Source organism: Mastigoproctus giganteus, chromosome 2 (assembly GCF_048544385.1).
Source record: "Mastigoproctus giganteus isolate SK-2022 chromosome 2, ASM4854438v1, whole genome shotgun sequence".
In the NCBI taxonomy this organism is placed as follows: domain Eukaryota; kingdom Metazoa; phylum Arthropoda; class Arachnida; order Uropygi; family Thelyphonidae; genus Mastigoproctus; species Mastigoproctus giganteus.
The window spans coordinates 84,480,734-84,503,198 of NC_143576.1; the positions used below are offsets into that span (position 1 = coordinate 84,480,734).

Consider the following 22,465-nt stretch of genomic DNA (forward strand, 5'->3'; position numbering starts at 1 on the left):
CAACTATGCAAATTTGATAGAAGCAAAAAAGAAATGTTCAACGAACATGTAAATAGAATTATTCAATTTTTTATCTCATGCGTAGGAAAAATTACAAGAGTGTACAAAATTACAAAAATTTCAAAATTATAAAATTACAAAAAGAGAGAGAAGACAGGTATAATTGTCAGCAAGTTTTACCTTTCGAGCATCGTTGCCAGAATTAACTCTCCAGCTGATAAGCACGCCACTGCGGAAGTTGAAGTTGAAGCAAGCAAGTTTTTGCTACACTATCTGCCAAGAAAATAAAACACGTACTTTCCACTTCATCCACCACCTCTCCAACCTCATTAATAATTTGTCTAATTCTTCCTTAAATTTATTGAGATAGCCTGCTAACTGAAGGGTGCCCCCATAGCTAGGTGGGCAGGAGCAGCAGTATGTAGCACACGCTTCTTGATTAGACATGGGTTCAAGCCCATGATCACCAAATAGGGAGGATGCGGAAAGGTCATGGAATGACCACCGCATATCCCTGGAGTAATATGACCTTAGTTGCTAATGCTCCTAAAAGCCAAATAACAAATAAACAAACAAACAAACATACAGCTAGCAAAGGCAAAAATCTGTACATATATCCAGCAAGCACCTTTCCTCAATTTAAATTATTCCCCCATCATTTGTATTTATGAGAAAGAGGAAGGTTCCATCAATATTTTGTATCCCCAGGGGCTCACATCTGGTGAGTATGGGCTTGGCACACCCAGGGTCCTGAGCTGGATATCATCATTTTTCTCTTTCTTGGTGATTCCTGTCTACTTCTGACTCTTGCTCTCTCTCTCTCTCTCTCTCTCTCTCTCTCTCTCAGGGTAATTCAGAATTTTTTTTTTTTTTTCTTCGCTGGTACAGCATAAGCCTCAGGCTTCCTTGCACCATATGGCCAATAATAATAAAAATAATAATCATAATAATAATAATAATAATTTAGCTTATTCAATCCATTCAGAACCTTAAACCTCAATCAGATCTCCTAGGTGCCTACTTTCCAGACATGCAATTTGTTGAACTAAAACTTTCTTGATGAGAGTACCCTTTGTTCTCCTCACTAAGATCACTGCAGAAAGATTGTGGATCTGTATATGATACTTAACCACCAGTCAGATATAATGCATCTTTCCTGTTATAGTGCATTCAAAAGACCTGAAGACAATTATAGGGAGGGAAACATCATAAACAGGAACCGGATGCTATTGTTGATCAGTATTTTGGTTGAAAACTTACACACTTTGGTCCTTGAAGATGTCACAAACATTTTCTCAGATATGCCATACAAGCTGTACTGGCTACCTGGGAGTCTAAAACCCTGATGTAACTGATATTCGGGTGATATTCAAGTCAAGTAGACTCAATTTTGGTGAAGTCCGGATGGTCTGTGACAGCCAGATCCTCTGCTTGCACCTTCACGATGGTGGGACTGTTAGTAATCCTGGGTATAACCTGCATGTACAAGCACACTGTAGGTGACCACCCAGGTATGAACCAACGTAAGCAGGGGTCAAGGTGTGGTACCCACACCACATGGAGGAATACCGCCCCTCTGTGTTACCAGGCAATACTAGGTGGTAGATGACTCATCAACTGGTGCAATACCACCACTTTGCTTACTGGAGGCTTGAAGTGGTGGACCCCATGTTTAGTCTCCAGAGCTAAGTTCTGGTCAATTCTTCTCCATCTCTTCCATCATGCAGTATGGCTGAAGACTTTTGAGGTTATGATGAACATCAGGGCAAGATCCAATCTTCCTTACATTTCGAGGATACAGCTCTAAAACGGTGTTCGCAGACTGGCCGCTAGTTAGTACACAGGACCGAACCTATTGATAACTCTTTAGGAGGCTTCCGGATCAGCTAGTGTATAATCTTGCTACCTCTACTCTGCAGATAGTGACTGGAGGGAGTCTGAGTAGTGTGTATGTCGGGGCATTGTCAAGGCCACATTATGTAGTAGTAGTAGTAGTAGTAGTAGTGGCACTTGATGCAAGAAAGCAAGTGTAGGAGCTTATGCAGCATCAGCCAAAAAAAAAAAAAAAAAAAAATCACACCATACCCTAAAAATGCCTGTCCAGTTCCTCCTTAAATTTATTTAACCTATCAACTTCCACAACGACAGATGGAAGTTTGTTCCAGCAATTAACCACCCGCTGGCTAAAGGCAAATTTCCGCACATCTATCCTTTCTTAATTTGAACTTATGTCCCCGTAGGTTCGTATTCTGAACAAGTGGGAGGATCCCATCAGAATTCAGCGTGCTCAACCCATTCAAGGCCTTATAGACCTCAATCAGATCACCGCGCAGGTGCCTAGTCTCCAGCCACTGCAATTTGCAGAACTTAAGCCTCTCTTGGTAAGAGGATCCCTTCATTCCCCTCACCTCTTCTCTGTACACGCTCAAGCAAATCTACATCCTTCCTAAAATGAGGCCTCCAGACCTGTACGCAGTACTCAAGGCGTGGCCTGACCATTGCCTTATACAGAGGGACAATCACCTCCTTTTCCCTGCTAGCAAAATTCCTATATATCATTGACAAAACCCCGTGACCTGCCCTAGCAGCCTGTCTGCATTGCTCAGAAAACTTCATATCTGACTGCACAATTATTCCCAGGTCTTTTTCATTTTCTACCACCTTAAGTGTAGTACCACACAGTTGGTACGTTTCTCTGGGGTTACTTCTACCCATATGCAGTACTTTGCATTTGTCAAGGTTAAACTTCAGTTGCCACTTCTTAGCCCATCTGCCCAAATTATCTAGATCCTGTTGCAGTAGCACACTGCCATGACTGTCATTAACAACCCTGCCAACCTTCGTGTCATCTGCAAACTTCGACATTAAGCTTGATATACCTTCATCAATATCATTGATAAATATACAAAACAACAGTGGACCCAACACCGAACCCTGTGGGACTCCACTAATAACATTGGTCCACGAAGAGCAGCACCCATTGATTACCACCCTCTGTCTTCTCCCACTTAACCATCCTTTTATCCATTGTAGCAACTTACCCTTAATACCATTCTGCTCCAATTTGTACAGTAGTTTTCCCATGCGCAACAGTGTCAAAAGCTTTCCTGAAATCCAAGTATATGATATCAAAATTATTTTTTGCATCCAGTTCCTTTGTGACCACATCATAATAACCAATCAAATTTGTCAGACAAGACTTTCCCTTAACAAACCCATGCTGTGTCTGAATTATTGCTGCAGTCTTGTCTAGATGATCCTGCTATGCATCTTTAACCAGTGACTCCATTATTTTACCTGGAACAGAAGTTAAACTAACTGGTCTGTAATTACTCGTGTCACCCTTCGAACCTCCTTTGTGAATTGGGGATACATTTGCACATCTCCAGTCCGTGGGAACCTCCCCTGAATCCAAGGATGCTCTCATAATTATGGCCAAGGGTTTGCTTAGTTGCTTTGCTGCCTCCTTTAATATAACTGGATAGATCCCATCCACCCCAGGTGCCTTTCTTATGTTTAACTTCAACAATTTCTCCTCCACTTTGCTCTCAGTTATTACAAAATCATTAAGCACACTGCTACAATTTGATAACCTTCTTCCATTTTCAAACTGTAATAATTCCTCACGTGTGAATGTAGATGCAAAATACTCATTCAGTTTGTTTGCTATCTGAGCAGGATCATCAACAGTCAAACCATCGATGTCAAGTGGACCAATCATATTCATTCCCTTCCTTTTAGAGTTTATATAAGTAAAGAAATCCTTGCTGTTTTTCTTAGCATCTTTTGCCAAAGATTTCTCGTAATCCGCCTTTGCCTGCTGAACCTCCTTTGTGACCTGATTACAGACTAGCTTATATCTGCTACAGGCTTCTGCGTCGCCTGATAATTTATATGCATCCCATGCATTTTTCTTCTCTGTCACGAGTCTCATTAGTTCATTTGATAACCATTTAGGCCTAAACCTTGAACAATATTTCTTCATCGGTATGAAAAGTCTAGTAGCTTCCACGATTAATTCCTTGAATGCTTCCCACTTAGAATTTACTGTTTGTAACATCGTCAGTTGATCCCACTGTACAGAATTTAAAAACTGTCTGAGACCAGTGTACTCCCCTTTACGGAAGAGGATACAGCTCTAAAACGGTGTTCGCAGACTGGCCGCTAGTTAGTACACAGGACCGAACCTATTGGTAACTCTTTAGGAGGCTTCCGGATCAGCTAGTGTATAATCTTGCTACCTCTACTCTGCAGATAGTGACTGGAGGGAGTCTGAGTAGTGTGTATGTCGGGGCATTGTCAAGGCCACATTATGTCAAGGATCTGCTTGCATATTCTTACCATGTATACGCCATATCCAAAAATTTCATTACTTCATACAGCATGTCCCCCCCCTACACTTTTTTTACTATTGAATATGCCATGAATTGTCAAACTAACAGAGTAAACTTATCTACGAAAAGATCTAAACCATACAAACACTTCCTAGTTTATTTCACAAATATATGTGGTCTCAGTTCTAATCTCAACGATGTCCATTTGCTGTCTGCCAAACCCCATGTACTTTTTCTGACAGAATCTCAGTTATTGATTGATTCAACTGCTGCTCATCTCAGTTGCCCAAATTTCACCTCAAAGGTGATACTTGTGCATATGTCCATTTTGATATTCCCTGTCAGAGACTTGGTAATTTGGAATCTTCTCTAGCTTAAAATCTCTTTACCTCATTCTGTCAAATTCATCTGTTGTCTCTACCATTCTCCCAACTCCAGTAATCACTTGAAGCTCTTTGACTTCCTCTCTTTGCAACTTGACTTTCTCCAGTCCAACTTTCCTAACAGTGAGGTAATTTTCCTTGATGATTTTAATGTTCACAACTCCAGCTGGCTTCTGCTTTCTAGTCACACCGTGCAAGCTGATCGAGATGCTGAGGCTTTTGCAATTTCTAATGACCTTGCACAGATTGTACATTTACTTACAAGAATATTGGAAAATCCTAACCATGTAGCCAACACGCTTGATCTTTTTCTCTCAAACAACCCTTCTAAGTACACGGTCGAAGTGAGTGGTCCTTTAGGTACCTCAGATCACAACTTGGTGATTGTCTCATCTTCGATGGAGCCTTTATCTCATGGCTATTCCCAACCTCATATTGTTTGACATTACAAGAATGCAAAATGGGATGACCTGCGAGATTTCTTTTCTTCTTTTCCTTGGTCGGAGTACTATTTCAAAACTTCTGATGTCAATGGTTGCTCAGATCGTGTCAGTGAAATTATTCTTGTAGGAATGGAACCCACACTCCACTTTAAAATCTCGTCCTTTATCTAAACCTTGGTTTTCCAATAAATGTGCTAAGGCTGTTCAAGAGAAGAACATTGCATATCGTAATTGGCTTGTTTCCAATTCTTCCGTTTCATTTTCTGCCTACACCAAAGCTCACAATAATTGTAAAGCAGTCATTAATCAGTACAAACTTGATTTTGAACAGGCTAAGAGTAGAAAACTTGCTTCTTGCCCTAATGGTAGCCGCACATTCTGGTCTCTTGCCCTAGCTGTTGGCCACAACTTTTGCCCAAATCTGCTCCCACCTCTGTCAAAACCAGATGGGTGTGTTGTCACTTCAGCCAAGGATAAAGCTGACTTGCTAGCATCCCATTTTTCTTCCAACTCATGTATTAATGATCTTGGTAAAACACCTCCCACCATTCCCAACATGCTCCATTCAATGCCTCCTGTGGTCTTCCATCAAAAGGATGTCAGAAGGATTTTGATGAATCTCGATGCTAAGAAAGGTCCAGGTCCTGATGGTATTTCTCCCTTGTTCTCAAAACCTGTGCTCCTGAACTTACTCCTGTTCTTTGTCGCCTTTTTTCCACTTTCTTATTCCAAAGGTGTATTTCCTTCTGCTTGGAAATTTGCTCATATCCAGCCAGTTCCTAAAAAGGGTGACAAGTCCCTCCCATCCAATTATCGTCCCATTGCAATTACTTCTACTCTTTCTAAAGTAATGGAGAAATTAATTAACTGCCGACTCTTAAACTACCTAGAAACCTTCCATTTGATCAGCGATCGCCAGTATGGATTCCATCAGTGTCGATCCACTGGTGTTATTCTGGCGTATGTTACCCATTTATGGACAAATTGAATGAAAAAAGTTGAAACACAAGCAGTTGCTCTTGACATCTCAAAGGTGTAAAGGTCTTCTAAACAAGCTTCCATTTTATGGTTTCCAATTGTTTTTTGTAATTGGTTATCTAGTTTTCTCTCTGATTGCTCACTGAGGGTGTTGGTAGATGGCTCTCTGTCTTCTAACTTCTCCACTAATGCTGGTGTCCCCTCCAAAGTTCAGATCTTCCCCCCACACTTTTTCTCTTGTATATTAATGAACCTCTTCCATTGACTGGAAATCCTATCCATAATTTTGCCGCTGATAGCACATTGCATTCCACTTTCCATTTTGAAGAACCTTGCTCTGCTCAATCAGCTTCAACTTCTTGAATATCCGCTCTCCAGGTAATTCTCCAGTAGGGAACAAACTTAGTTGATTTCAATCCTTCTAAAACTGAGTCCTGTTTTATATCACAGTCCTGTCTTCTTCTTCTGCTTCTATGCTTATCTTTGGTGACAATTCGATTTCTAGGCAAGATGATATATCTCTTTTGGGGATTACCCTGACTTTTAATCTCTCTTGGCACAAGAATGTTACAAATATTGTTTCCTCTACATCTAAAAAACTTGGTTTTCTCTTTTGCCCTCTGTGTTAATTTTCTTCCAAACAGCTGTTCACTCTGTACAAATCGTAAATCCACCCTACAATGGAATATTGTTCCCACATCTGGGGGGTGCCTCCAAAACCTCTCTCAGGCTTCTAGATTCCATTCAGAAGAGGACAATTAGGTTAATTAATGACTCCTCTCTAACAGAGTCTCTCCACTCTCTATCTCATAGACTTACTGTTTCTGCTGCATGCCTTTCTACAGATACTTCCATGGGTACTGTTCTTCTGAATTGGCTTCTATAATTCCTGCTCTCTCTTTCAAAACATCTGGGGGGTGCCTCCAAAACCTCTCTCAGGCTTCTAGATTCCATTCAGAAGAGGACAGTTAGGTTAATTAATGACTCATCTCTAACAGAGTCTCTCCATTCTCTATCTCATAGACTTACTGTTTCTGCTGCATGCCTTTCTACAGATACTTCCATGGGTACTGTTCTTCTGAATTGGCTTCTATAATTCCTGCTCTCTCTTTCAAAACAGTCCGAACACTGTCCACCACCAGCCAACATCCATTTACTGTCTAGTAGTAGTAGTAGTAGCAGTGGCATTTGATGCAAGAAAGCAAGTGTATGAGCTTATGCAGCATCAGCCAAAAAAAAATCACACCATTCCCTCCAAATGCCTGTCCAGTTCCTCCTTAAATTTATTCAACCTATCAACTTCCACAATGACAGATGGAAGTTTGTTCCAGCAATTAACCACCCGCTGGCTAAAGGCAAATTTCCGCACATCTAATCTACATCTGTCTTTTCTTAATTTGAATTTATGCCCCCTTAGGTTCGTAATCTGAACAAGTGGAAGGATCCCATCAGAATTCAGCGTGCTCAACCCATTCAATCCATAACTTCAAACTCACAGAACCAACTTTTCATCTTCCTTGTTTATTCATTCAACTGCCGTTTTCTAGAACAACCTTCCTTCATACGTATTTCCTGAAAATTTACAGTCTACAGAAGTTCAAGTCTAATATCAATAAATATCTTATTTTGCCTTCTCCTCCAACCCAAGCACGGTACTAAGTACTATAGGTTCTAATACCTCTCGTCTTTGGGGTTTTCATCAAAAAAAAAAAAAAAAACACTTAATATGCAGCACTTACTTTTTTTGGCACCTTCAACTTTTTTTTTTTTTTAACTGTGGCATTAAAAATAAAAAAATTTTAAAGGGATTTTACAAGTTAACTAAACATATCTTGAGTATTTGTGTGAGATGAAGTGAGTAACTATAAACATGATATTTATTATTGTTAATAAATATTAACATAATAGTAATAATAATAACTAGGGGGCTTCTTCCTTTTCTCGCTCAACCCCAGCACACACCTTTCTACGTAAAATGTAGAGGTATGACAGAGTAAGTCAAATCTTGTCTATGTTAAATACACACCTGCCGAAAAACACATCGATGTTCTTCTTTACCCCTTTTTACTCCTATCCTTCAGTATCTCCCTCACTCATGGTTTTTTTTTTCTTTTGTTCTCTGTCTGGAAGATCAGACAACTCCTGATGGAAAGCAGCCAGAGTACTGTGGAGAGCCTGACTTACCTCGCAGTGGTGGTGGCGGCAGGCTACTTAGAGTCCCACTTGGGCCCCTGCAGCCAAGAAACCAGCACAGACAACAGAACCCAACACTAAACTACACATGCAACACAACACTTTTTTCGCTTTTACAGAGATTCTGTATTCATCACAAGAGTACTAATGGCACAGATGTGGGAAACCACAAGTGACACCTTACCAAAACGCTATGCCACTATGATCGATATCTAATCAGAAAACAACTTATGTAATTATTTACCTGTGTATTTGTAGTGATGTAATTGCCCTGCCCATTTGTACCATGTGACCTGCATCCCTCTTCTCCCACTGGCTACTCCACCATGCAGCATTCTCAAGGTCGAATAAATATCACTGTGTAATTATTTACCTATGTTTACAAAGGTCACTTATGAAAAGGCCTTTTGCTTCAGGTTCCATAATGCATGAAGAATATTATTGCATCCGAAAATGCAAGACTAAAATATTTACAAACTATACAAATATTTAAAATATATACAAAATACTAACCTATTTACAAATATTTAAAATATTTACAAAATACTAACCTATTTACAAATATTTAAAATATTTACAAAATACTAACCTATTTACAAATATACAAAATATATCGGGTCCCTTCATCAGCTGACATTACAATGGAACATCAAATGATGCCGTGCATAGTCATGTATTACAAAGTGAAGTACATGCACGAGGTTGGTGAACGTTATGGAGGCCAATTGGCTCGAATAAATATTACTAAGAGGAAAACTTTTTTAATGTATAGAGAGATAACAGTAAGTAATGACCATCCCGATCATTGTGCCAAAGACCCTACATAACAGCCTAGCAGCAATAGGTCTCCCAGCGAACACCTACAAGGAACTCCAGAAAGCTGCAATCCTGATCACCTGTTGGATGATCAGAGAGTTCTTCGACCAACAGTAACACCACACACAAAACAACCACCCTATGTACTGATAGCAATACTTGTCATGAGGTGGAACCCCCAATCAGGGAGAAATAATATGAGAAATGATAATAATAACAATAATATTTACTTAATTATCTGTTGTTTTTCCATCTTTTTGCCATGTTAATAAGGAAACCAGCTTTCCCCATTTAGCTCTATCCTTCCACCATTTCTCTCTCTCTCCTCACTGTCTTCTTTTTCTTTGGCAGTCTACCATCATTTCTCTTTAGATGCCCAAACAACTTCTGTCTGTTCCTCTCAGTGTTTTCTTGTAATTGTTTTTCCTCCCACTTTTATCTTAATAATATACAGGCAACCCCAGTATAACACGGTACTTCTACTACACAGTTTCGCTCTAACACTATTAATAAATTGCAGCAATCCTCACATAACAGGGTATTTTTGTGCGGGGGAAACCCTGCTAATATGTTGGATGTAATTTTCAACATATCCACTCTTTTTGAATCACCTCTGTTGACTCACTAGTCAAAAAAAATTATTGAAAAATACCTGTATTTATTTTGTTGGGAAATCCCCATGTTACGTTCTGTGCTATTGAACTTGTGGAAAAATCTAGATTTCAAAGTTTCATTACTATTGGATAGCACACAAAGATTTAAATCATCCAAACATCGAAATTAGGTTCCTACCACCACAGTTGTACTAGGTTAATACAACTTCTTTCGTTCAGCCATTATATCAAGGCATTATATCCACCTTTAAAACTCATTACATCAGAAAATCGTTACAATGGATTTGGGAAAAAATTGATTCCGAATCTATTGAAGTAATGGAGGCATGGAAACATTTCTCAATTGTGGTCTGTATCAAAATCATGGCTTTACTGCTGAAAGAAGTAAAACCGTCAATATGAAATGTGTGCTGGAAAAATGTATGGTCAGAGTCAGTTCAGTCAGGAAATATGGTCGAACCGGCAGAAACCGGATTCAGTGTGATAGTAGAACTTACTATGTCGGTAGGAGGGGAAGGTTTTGATGATACGACTACTGAAGTCCTCATGGGTAGCACAGTTGATAGATCGCCCTCCTCCCCCACACCAGCTGGAAAAAGACTCGAGTTCGAATCGCGTCAATCACGGAAGGAATTTTTATGGGTCTTTTTCACAACATGGCTGAGTTAGTTGGGATCAGGCAAGGGTAGCATGGTTTTTTTCTCCCAGAATCTTGGGTTTTTCGTCCAGCAAAACAGAAAATCAACCTCAGGACACATGCAATTTATAGACAATATACACAGAGTAACATGGCCTTAGTTGCCTATGCTCCTAAAAAAAAAAAAAAGATATGATTGCTGAAGACATTCAAGAATTACTGGTAGAAAAAGAGGCTGGCGAAGCGGATTTGGTGGAAATAGCATAGGTAAAACCAAATCAATTTAGAGCATGATAGTGCAGGTGAAAATTCTAAACTTCCAAATTTTATACTAAAAAGTATACAGGAAGGCATAAAGTTAGCCAAGCAATTAGAATTTTATTTCTCGAATGAAAGGAGCCCAAAGTTCAAAAGGGAGCTTCAAAAATGCTTAGTTCCATACGATGAAATTCACAAAGATTTATCAAGCAAAAGCAAGCAAACCCAGATTACTGATTTTTTAAAGAGAGTATAAGATACACGAAATCTAGAACAGTGTATTTTTGTTAGCTTTTGGAACATAGCCCCCCTTTTTGTACTTTTTCTTAGTCCCGTATAACACTGTTTCGCACAACATAACATTTTATAGGAACCTAACTACCATATTATACGAAGGTTATCTGTATTAATAATAATACTGTCAGTGAAATTTTTTGATGCTTTCCATACTGCATATGAGAAGCAGTAATCCCAGAATAACATACCAGTTGGATGATGCTGCATTCAAGGTAGTGGAAAAAGAAAAATACCTGAGGGTAATTGTACCATCTGACATGACGTTCTCTGAGCACTGTAAACAGACTCTGCTAGGACACCTCATTGATTTTGTCAATTAATTATACAGGAATTTTGCCAGCAGGGATAGAAAGGTGATTATCTTGTTATTTGAGAGAGTGGTTTGGCCATATCTTGAGCACTGCATACAGGTTTAGAAGCCACATTTCAGGAAGATATTAGTAGTAGTAGTGGCATGTAATGCAAGAAAGCAAGTGTATGAGCTTATGCAGCATCAGCCAAAAAAAAAAAAAAAAATCACACCATTCCCTCCAAATGCCTGTCCAGTTCCTCCTTAAATTTATTTAACCTATCAACTTCCACAACGACAGATGGAAGTTTGTTCCAGCAATTAACCACCCGCTGGCCAAAGGCAAATTTCCACACATCTATTCTACATGTCTTTTCTTAATTTGAATTTATGCCCCCTTAGGTTTGTAATCTGAACAAGTGGAAGGATCCCATCAGAATTCAGCGTGCTCAACCCATTCAAAGCCTTATATATCTCAATCAGATCACCGTGCAAGTGCCTAGTCTCCAGCCACTGCAATTTGCAGAACTTAAGCCTCTCTTGGTAAGAGGATCCCTTCATTCCCCTCACCAATCTTGTTGCCCTTCTCTGTACACACTCAAGCAAATCTACATCCTTCCTAAAATGAGGCCTCCAGACCTGTATGCAGTACTCAAGGCGTGGCCTGACCATTGCCTTATACAGAGGGACAATCACCTCCTTTTCCCTGCTAGCAAAATTCCTATATATCATTGACAAAACCCCATGACCTGCCATGGCAGCCTGTCTGCATTGCTCAGAAAACTTCATATCTGACTGCACAATTACTCCCAGGTCTTTTTCAATTTCTACCACCTTAAGTGTAGTACCACATAGTTGGTACGTTTATCTGGGGTTACTTCTACCCATATGCAGTACTTTGCATTTGTCAAGGTTAAACTCCAGTTGCCACTTTTTTTTTTTTTTTTTTTTTTGTTAGTTGTTGGCGCATCGGCTTCTGTGGCCATAATGCATCTCCCCAAGGTTTTTGCATTTTTTACTCTGATCCAAGCCCGAGGCAGGATTCGAACCCGCAACCTTTGGGTTGCCAGGCAAGCACTTTACCCATCTGGCTAGCCCGGTCGGCAGTTGCCACTTCTCAGCCCATCTGCCCAAATTATCTAGATCCTGTTGCAGTAGCACACTGCCATTACTGTCATTAACAACCCTGCCAACCTTTGTATCATCTGCAAACTTCGACACTAAGCCTGATATACCTTCATCAATATCATTGATAAATATACAAAACAACAGAGGACCCAACATACCCACAACCTTTTAGGAAGGTTGTGTGTATGTTGGAACAGGTTCAGAGAAAGGCAGTGACAGTAGTGTGGGGTAACTAAAGGGTACTTTTACCAAGAAAGGTTTTAGTTCTGCAAATTGAAGCATCTTGTAACTAGTACCTGTGAGGAGATCTGCTTGGGGTGTTTATAGCTTTAAATGGATTGATTAAGCTAAATTCTGATGGTATCCTTCCTCTTGCTCAAACTGCAAATGAGTGGAGAGGGGAATAATTTAAATTGAGAAAGTATAGTTTCGGAATGGATGTGCAGAAATTTAATCTCAGCCAGCTGGTGCTTGATTGTTGGAACAAACTTCCATCTGCTGTTGTGGAGAGTCTGAATAAATTTAAGAAAGAATTAGACAAATTATTACAGGGAATGGACAGATGAGATGGATAGGGTTTTATTTTTTTTTAGCTGTTGCTATATAAGATTGCTTTCTTGCATCATTTGCCTCTATTAATGCCGAAAGGAGGAAAGAAAGCAATATATGTAAACATCAATGCTGAGTAAATATGGAGGATAGAGTATCATAGCACACATTGGCAAAGAACCAACCACAAATGAGATGATCTAACTTGTTAATACTTGAAAGCTTGGAATTGTGTTTGTCAGTAACTCAAGTTTTATTTACTTTTAGACTCTAGTTATTTAATAAATAAAAAATTAACCTTTTGGAGAAGTCATTTATTTGAGATTAGTCGATACCAGTGCAACTTGTTATGAAGACTAGTAAAATAAACTGCCTGTAATTATTTAAGTTTAGGCTTGCTTTGTACAATATCTGATACTATTTTTGCACTCTATATTCCTCACAGATGCATCAAATGTAAGAGTGCATTAGTACATGCTCTTGAGTGGACCGTGTGTCATGCCCATCTCTCTGCTAAATACAGTTAATGATTATATTCATTGCAGAAATGATTAATTAATCTGACCTAGTGGTTGTGCTGGAGTACAAACAGTACTTTTTTTTTTTTTTTATGTGAAACTCTCAGATGAGCGTCCTTTCTTAGAGCTGTGATGATACACATTGGTACCAGTCACTTTTTTCCTTAAAAACAGAGTGCAAAATTGAGAATTTGCTGTAATGTGAGTTTACTGTACATGAATTAAACCATTTGAACTAGTTCACTGAGAACAAATAAGTTTATATAACAAAAAACCTGAAAGTGACAAACAAACCCTGTACATATTTTTATTAATTTTAGAGCATGAAATAAATTACTAAGCAAGAATATAAAGCTTCATTTCATTTCTACTTGGTTTGTTGAATTTGAAAAACTCTCTCTGCAGTTTTATAATTTTATTTTACCTTAGAATTTATTGAGTATGAACTACCTTAGAATAGAGTTTTTCTTTAAAAGAAATATGTAAGGACTAAATATTTTATGCTCAGTACTAGTAGTGGCAATGATTCAAGAAAGCAAGCTTATACAGTAGTAAAAAAACTTCCCACATCACCTGTCCATCCAAACTAATAGTTTGTTTAGTTCCTCCTTGAATTTATTCAAACTACTACCCACCTCAACAACTCCAGTTGAAAGCTTGTTCCACCAATCAACTACCCACTGGCTGAAGGCAAATTTATTCACATCAATTTTACACCCATCCTTCTTCAATTTGAATTTATGTCCCATCGTGTGTGTACCTTGTGCAATAGAAAGGAGAAAGGTTACTCAGTCCATTCAAAGCCTTAAACAATGTAATCAGATCTCCTCACAGGTGCCTAGTCTCCAGTTGCTGTATTTTTTAGAATTAAAGCCTCTCCTGGCAGGAACACCCTTTTGTTCCCATCATTAATCTTGTTACTTTTCTTGGCACTCATTCCAACAGATCCTACCCAAAATGAGGCTTCCAGACCAATATACAGTACTCGAGATGTGGAGATAAGGAGGTGATTATCCCATTTCCTTATGCAACGAGGTAATCATCTTCTTATCCCTGCTGGCAAAATTCTTGTATAGCATTACAAAAACCCCATGAGATGTTTTTGCCACCTGTCTGAACTGCTCAAAGAACTTCATATCTGACTGCACAGTTATTACCCCCAGGTATTTTTCATTTCTCCACTACCCTAGATGTGGTACCAAGCAGTTGATATGTTAATCTGAAATTATTACTACTACCCATGCATTTGTGAATGTTAAATTCAATTACCACTTCTCAGCCCATCTCCCTAATTTTTCAAGGCCTTGTTGGAGTAGCTTACCCTGATTACCATCATTTACCACACTTCCTATCATCTATAAACTTAGATAGCAAACCTGATATGCCTCAATCAGTATCATTAATAAATAGAGAAAACAACATTGGACCTAGCTCAGAATTCTGGGAGACTCCACTAATAACATTAGTCCATGAAGAACAGTGCCCATTGATAACTACTCTGTCCCTTTATCCATAACAGCAAATTATTCCTAATGTCAGACTTTTCCCATTTGTATTGTAGTCTTTTATGTGCAATAGTATAAAAAGCTTTTCTGAAATATAAGTATATGGCAAAACAAAATTATTTTTTGCATCCAGTTCCTTTGTTACGGTGTCATAGTATTGAATCAAATTGGTCAGACAAGATTGCCCCTTAACAGATCGTTTAGCTTCAACAATTTCTCCTCCCTTTTCCTCTCAGTTATCACAAAATCATTCAGTTTCCTGTTTGAATTAAATGCACTTCTGGAATCCACATGAATGACCAAAAAAATTCCTCTTGTGTGAATATAGATGTAAAATACCTATTCACTTTGTCAGCAATCTGACAGAATCCATCATCAAACCATTCATGTCTAATGAAACAATGATTCATCCTCTTCCTTCTAGTGTTTACATAAGTAAAGAAGTTTTGTTGCTTATATGTGCATTCATTGCCAGAGACTTCTCATAATCTGTTTTAGCTTGCCTTTTTGAAATTTGATTGTAAACTAGTTTATATATACTATAGGCTTCTGTATCACCTAATAATTTATATGCATCCCACAATTTTTCTTCTCTGCCTCAAGTCTCATCAGCTCATCAGACATCCATTTAGTTCTAAGCCTTGAATAGTAGCTCTTAGTTGGTATAAAAAGGTAGTAATTTCTGAGCTTACATCCCTGACTGCCTCCCATTTTGAATTTACTGTTGGTAATCATCAGTTGGTCCCACTGCATAGAATTTAAATCTTTTTGAGACCACTGTAGTTACCTTTTTGAAAGCAAAAGTCCTTACCCTCGCATTTGATAGTGGTTACATCTTTAAGTAAATCCCATATTAGTACACTGCATTCACTCACTGCCACCTAATGGGTCATTTATCTGCAGATTGTTAATGCAGATAAATGTTGTCCCTCTAACATGCTGCTGTAGAAAATATTCATCCAATAAATCCACAAAGGTCTTGCTAGTGTGTGAATGGTAAACCTACTAGTTCCAGTCAATATGTGGAAATTTAAAATCCTCCTTTTTAAGAATTCTGATATAGTGGCCCACTCTGTTTCTCTATACAGGTGTTTGTTATAGTCTTCACAGCCATTAGACCCATAACACACTCCTACTCTCATTTTTGTTTTTCCAGTGCTTATGTACTACCAAACTGCCTTCGATTTAATATGCTTCTTAATGAAAAGCTTAACCCTTTCCTCTTCCTATCCTGTCTGTGCTCTTTGTACATTGTACTCCCCACATTCAAATTCTGCATCTCTTATGGTTGAGTGACACTGTCTCCAATATCCCTACAATATCTGCATTTCATGACTTAATAAGTACTTCAAATTTATAAAATTTATTTGCTATGCTCCTAGAATTAGCATACATGCAAGTATAAATGCACCTGTTTTTACCCTTAGTTACCCTAACACAGGTCATGTATTTACTTGTTCCATGATGACCCACAGTGGGGCTTGAAATTCCTGGCACCTTGCTTTCTAGGTTATATGGTTCAATAGAAGCAGTGCAAGAATTACTTTCACCTCTGCCTGATACTCGTCAATCAATTAGTATGTGCATCCCACCAGGCATCAGTTTTTTGACTCACCTAATACTGCCTCAAAAGCTTCAGCAAATATTCCTGTGCCCCTTATATTTAAGTGTATTTCATCCTTGTAATAATAGTCTCTCCTATTGACAAGAATTGACGATACTGTGAAAAATTCTTCCTCACAGGCCTTGCACAATCTCTCCACCACCAAATTGATTAAGAAGTATCTCAGCATGTATTTGCCTCTCATTTCATCCTGGCTGAATTGTAGTCACTTTCAAATTAAGTCGTAACTAGTGACTTTTTCCTAACATTGCCTTGCACTTGCTAAGTCCTTAGATCTACTCTTAAAATCACTAGTGCCACCATGTACACAACAATGTGGCTACTTTACTTTCCTTGGTGAATTTTACATGTACAACAGGACTGGAGCATGGAAAATCCTCCTCCTCTTTTCGCAGAGATATTTGGTTTTTGGAATGGTCGGAATGATTTTTGCTGGCCTTCAGCCAGCAAGTGGTTGATTTTTGGAACAAACTTCCATCTGGCGTTGTGGAAGTGGGCAATTTTAATAAATTCAAAAAAGAACTAGATCAATTATTGGAGGGAATGGACAGGTGGTTTTTTTTATTGGTTGATGCTTTATAAGATTTCCTTCATGTATCATATGCCATTACAACTACTACCAATAATAGTAACAAAGGGGCTCGATTAACCCAATGCTGACAACACTGGACCAGCAATGTGATCAACCAAAGTTCAAGTATTGCTGCAGGGGGGAAAAAAATCCCAATGGGGGAAATATTACAAATGCTGCTTCATCAGACCTACCTCCCCAAGGTAGCCGACCGGGCTAGCCGAGTGGGTAAAGTACCTGCCCCGCAACCCAAAGGTCGCGGGTTCGATTCTCGCCTCGGGCTTGGATCAAAGTACTGCAAAAACCTTGGGAGGTGCAATATGGCCACAGAAGCCGATGCGCCAACAACTACCAAAAAAAAAAAAAAAAAAAACCTCCCCAAGGTTAATGTGATGGTTGTGGCTCCATCTAGTGTCCCTCTCAATAACTACCACCCACCACTGGATGGTAGTTATTGCAGATTTTTATTTTCCTGATGAAATGGAGAATACATCAGGTTTAAGCAACTAACTGGAAATTTTGATTCTCTATTGGTATATGTGTTATGTGCTGAACATAATTTGTTTAATACACTGCTTAAATTATACCATAGTATAATTATTTTTGGTTTGTACAGTCAGTGTCATTTCATTTATTTTTATATAGCTTTTAAGAAATGTATTTTAATTATTGAAAATAAGCAAAAATTTTCATTCCTTTTAAAGGGACAAAATTCTTAATCATGCTGAACAAAGACTTAAGAAAATTAAAGAGGTTGAATTCAAAACCGTATATGATTTTGATGAGGAAGTTAAACAAATAAGGAAAGTGGTGTCTGAACTTTGTAATGATGATGAAGAAAGGTACGGAAGAAATGGACATTTGTTTTTTAATGACTCTTCAGTTTTATTAGAATTAATAAAGAGAAAAAAATTCATAATAACCAACAAAATAACATGCTTTCTAAAAAAATTGTTTAAAACTAATATATATTGATTAAAACACAACACAAAAAAATCACTTCAACTAAAGGATGCAAAAATAAAACACGTGGCCAACATGTTTACAAACTATTGTCTGAGAGGAAGGACCACATGGTCTGGTTGGAGACAATCTCAAGTCCATCATAAAGTGAAATAAGTAGGTGCTGGTTGACATGATCACTGGTTAGTAGAATCAGCAACTTTAATTTCAAAAAAACAATTCAAATTATTAAAATGCACTACACTTTCATCGTTATCATATGTTCCATTATAAGAATCAATTTTGTACAGGCCTTTGTGATATTTTTCTAAAGCACATTTCTGGAGGTCACAACCATAAAACAATAAAAGCCCTTGAGGGATTGGGTAAGGCTCATGGGGTAGAATTTTTCTCTGTGTGGTCTGTGCTTGTTAACAGAAGAGACTGCTTCTACAGTATGGATTACACAAATATAAAGAGTGCAAGAAAATTGATGATGCTATCGAGGCAGTGTTATGTGGATTTAAAAACTGCTAGCTTGGGGGGAGGGGAGGGATTCACAGATCAACAGTAGCTACAAACAGAGGTGAAAGTGATTCTTTCACTGCTTCTATTGGAATGAGCAGCAGCCTCAAAAGCAAGGTGCTGGGGGTCATCCTGGAACAAGTAAACACATGGGCTATGTTAGGGTAACTAACAACCCCTGGCCTTTTGGCCTTGAAGGGACATTGCAACCTGATCCAATCATGTAACTGTCACAATTGAAGGTGGTGCAATAAGAGAAAGAGATTCTTTCTAAGAGTAAGAACAGGTGCATGTATACTTGCATGTACACCAATTTTACAAATATAGTAAATAAATTTAATGATTTTGAAGTGCTTATCAAGACATCAAAGGCAGATATTGTTGGAATACAGATACTTGGTGTCACACAGATAAAAGCTGTACAGAATCGGAGTGCAGAGAAAGGATAGGCAGGGTAGGAAGGGAGGTGGGGTTATGCTGTTAGTTAAGAAACACATAAAATCTAATGAAGTACCACCAGCTGACTTGGATGGATGGAGAGTCCAGTGTTGAGTCAGTTTTGTGTGAAATAAGCACTGAAAAAGCAAAGTTGAGAGTAGGAGTGTATTATAGTCCTAATGACTGTGATGAGTACAATGAACAATTGTAGAGAGAAATAGAGTGGGCCAGTAAGTTAGAATGTCTTGTAAAGGGGAATTTTAACTTTCCAAATATTGACTGGAATTTGTGAGTTGGTCACTCGCATGCTAGCAAGACTCTTGTGGATTTATTGGAGGATTGACTTCCTCAGCAGCATTATCAAGGGGCAACCAGAGGGAGTAATGCTCTTGATCCGATTATCAGCAGTGATTATTTATGCATTATGAATTTGCAGATAAAAAAACTGCTAGAGGACAATGATCACAGTGTACTGATGTAGGATTTACTAAAAGATGTAACTACTATCAGGTGTAAAGTGAAGGGTTTTTTTTTTCATAAAGGTGACTATGGTGGTTTCAGACAGTTTTTAAATTTTACACAGTGGGATCAACTGACAATGTTAAAAACAGTGAATTCTAAATGGGAAGCCTTCAAGGTATTAATCTTGGAAGCTATTAGGCTTTTCATACCAACTAAGAAATACTGTTACAAATTTGGACCAAAATTTATGTTAGACGAACTAATGAGACTCGAGGCAGAGAAGAAAAATGCATGGGATACATATAAATTAACAGGTGGTGCAGAAGCCTATGGCAGATATAAGCTAGTCTGTAATCAAGTCACAAAGGAGAATAGGCAAGCAAAGGCCGATTATGAGAAATTCTTGGCAAAAGATTTAAGAAAAACTACAAAGACTTCTTTACTTATGTAAACTCTAGAAGCAAGAGGATGAATCAGATTGTTCCACTTGGTGGTTCAACTGTTGATGATCCTGCTAAGATAGCTGAAATGAGTATTTTGCATTTACATTCATACATGAGGAATTCTGTAAGGAAGGGTAGGATAGAAGTTTACTAAACTCTAACAGGGAGCTAAATGATTTTGTAATAACGTAGAACAAAGTGGAGGAGAAAGTGTTGAAGTTAAACATAAAAATGGCACCAGGGGGCAGATGGAATCTATCCAATTATATTGAAGGAAGCAGCGAGGGGAGTAAGCAAACTCTTAGCCATAATTATGAGAACATCCTTAGATTTAGAGGAGGTCCCCATGGACTAGAGATGTGCAAATGTATGCCAAATTCACAAGGGGGTTCAAAGGGTGACACAAATAATTATAGACCTGTTAGTTTAACTTCTGTTCTGTTCTGGGGAAAATAATGTAGTCACTGGTTAAAGAAGTGATGCAGGATCACCTAGACAAGACTGCAGTAATAGTTCAGACACAGCATGGGTTTGTTAAGGGGAAGTCTTGTCTGACCAATTTTATTGGATACTATAATGTGGTCACAAAGAAACTGGATGCAAAAACTAATTTTGATGTCATATACTTGGATTTTAGGAAAGCTTTTGATACTATTGCGATTGGAAGACTGCTGTACAGATTGGTGCAGTATGGCATTAAGGACAGGTTGCTGCAATGGATAAAGGAATGGTTGAGTGGGAGATGGGAGAGATTGATAATAAATGGACACTGCTCTACATGGACTAATGTTCTTAGTGGAGTACCCCAGGGTTCAGTGCTGGGTCCATTGTTGTTTTGTGTATTTATCAATGAAGGTATATCAGGCTTCATGTCCAAGGTTGCAGATGATACAAAAGTTGGCAGGGTTGTTAATGACAGTAAAGAAGACAGTATACTACTGCAACAGAATCTAGTAAAGTTAGGCAAATAGGCTAAGAAGTGCCAACTGAAGTTTAACATTGACAAATGCAAAGTACTGCATATGGGTAGCAGTAACTCAAGAGAATAACAACTGTTTGGTACTATGCTTAGGTAGGTGGAGAATGAAAAAGACCTTGGGGGTAATTGTACAGTCAAATATGAAGTTCTCTGAGCAGTACAGATGGGTGCCATTGCAGGTCATGGAGTTTTGTCAATGATATATAGGAATTTTGCTAACAGAGACAAGGAGGTGATTATCCCTTTGTATAAGGCAATGGTTAGGCCACACCTTGAGTACTGCATACAGGTTTGGTGACCTAATTTTAGATAGGATATAGAGGGATATTGCTAGAAGAGTACAAAGAAGGGCCTCAAGATTGGTGAGAGGAACAAAGGGGTGCTTTTACCAAGAGAGGCTTAAGTTCTGCAAGTTGCAGCATCTGGAGACTAGGTACCTGTGAGGTGATCTGATTGAGGTGTATAAAGCCTTGAATGGTTTTAGCAGGCTCAATGCTGATGGGATACTTCTGCTTGCTCAGATTAAGAACCAGAGGCTGCATAGATTCAAATTGAGGAAAGACAGTTGTAGAATAGTTGCCGTTAAACAGCGGGAAGTTGATTGCTGGAACAGACTTCCATCTGTTGTTGTGAAAGTTAATAGCTTAAATAAATTTACAGCTGAACTGAACTAGACAAACATTTGGAGTGACCGGATGGGTGAAATGGGAAGATTTTTTTTTTTTTTTGGCTAATGCTATATAAGCCTGCTTTCTTGCATCATATGCCTCAACTAATTCTAATGCTAAAAGCAATATCAATAAACACAGTATTATCGCAATTGCAATGTTACCAATAGCTGGAATTGTGTTGGTTTTTACATTAATATAGTGAAATGTGTTTCCCCTTCCATGAAGAAATCTTCAATCATGTGAAAAACAAATTTTCAGAATCTTTTCACTTCATAAACTTGTTACTCTGTATCTCAATTGCACATGCCATGTTCTTTGTTATTGATTGCTTATCTTTTTTTACTGTTTTAAATTTTACAACCCAAAAAAATGTCAGTGAACAGAAATATCAATAGTTAGTATGTACGAATTTCAGTACATATTAATTAAGCTATGCACATACCACTTAAATTTATTTTTATTTTGCTAACCTGTGGAAGATATTCTTCCAATTTTCATGTATAATTTAATTTTGTTAATTGGTAATGTAGTAAAGTGTAAATTTGTGATCTTTACTTCTATAGCCTGTTGATAATATTCCTCCTATTACTGCTTATTAGAAGTGCTGTTTAATGGAATTAAAATTCAATTTGCAAACATGATCACAATGACCGGCATTTACCACATATCGTTTAGTGTACGAATCGTAAAGTGGGATCCACTGTATTTGAAATAGAATAAAGAATAGTGAAATATAGCTTGAACCTCCAGAGCCAACATAATATAGCTATACTTGATGATGTAAAATTTATTTAAATGAAATGGATCGCTCTTGTCAAAGTGCAGTATCATCACTTACCCTAAAGTAAGTATTGATACCATAGTATGG

At 38.2% G+C, this 22,465-nt stretch overlaps 1 protein-coding gene across 1 annotated transcript in view; it reads left to right on the top strand.

Moving 5' to 3' along the window:
* LOC150089381 (cytosolic carboxypeptidase 1-like) overlaps nt 1-22,465 on the top strand; it is a 669,910-nt gene that overhangs the window by 384,777 nt on the left and 262,668 nt on the right. The window contains exon 14 of the mRNA XM_090389963.1: nt 17,842-17,979. Within this exon, the coding sequence (XP_090246089.1) occupies nt 17,842-17,979 (138 nt within the window). The remainder of the gene's footprint in view (nt 1-17,841; nt 17,980-22,465) is intronic.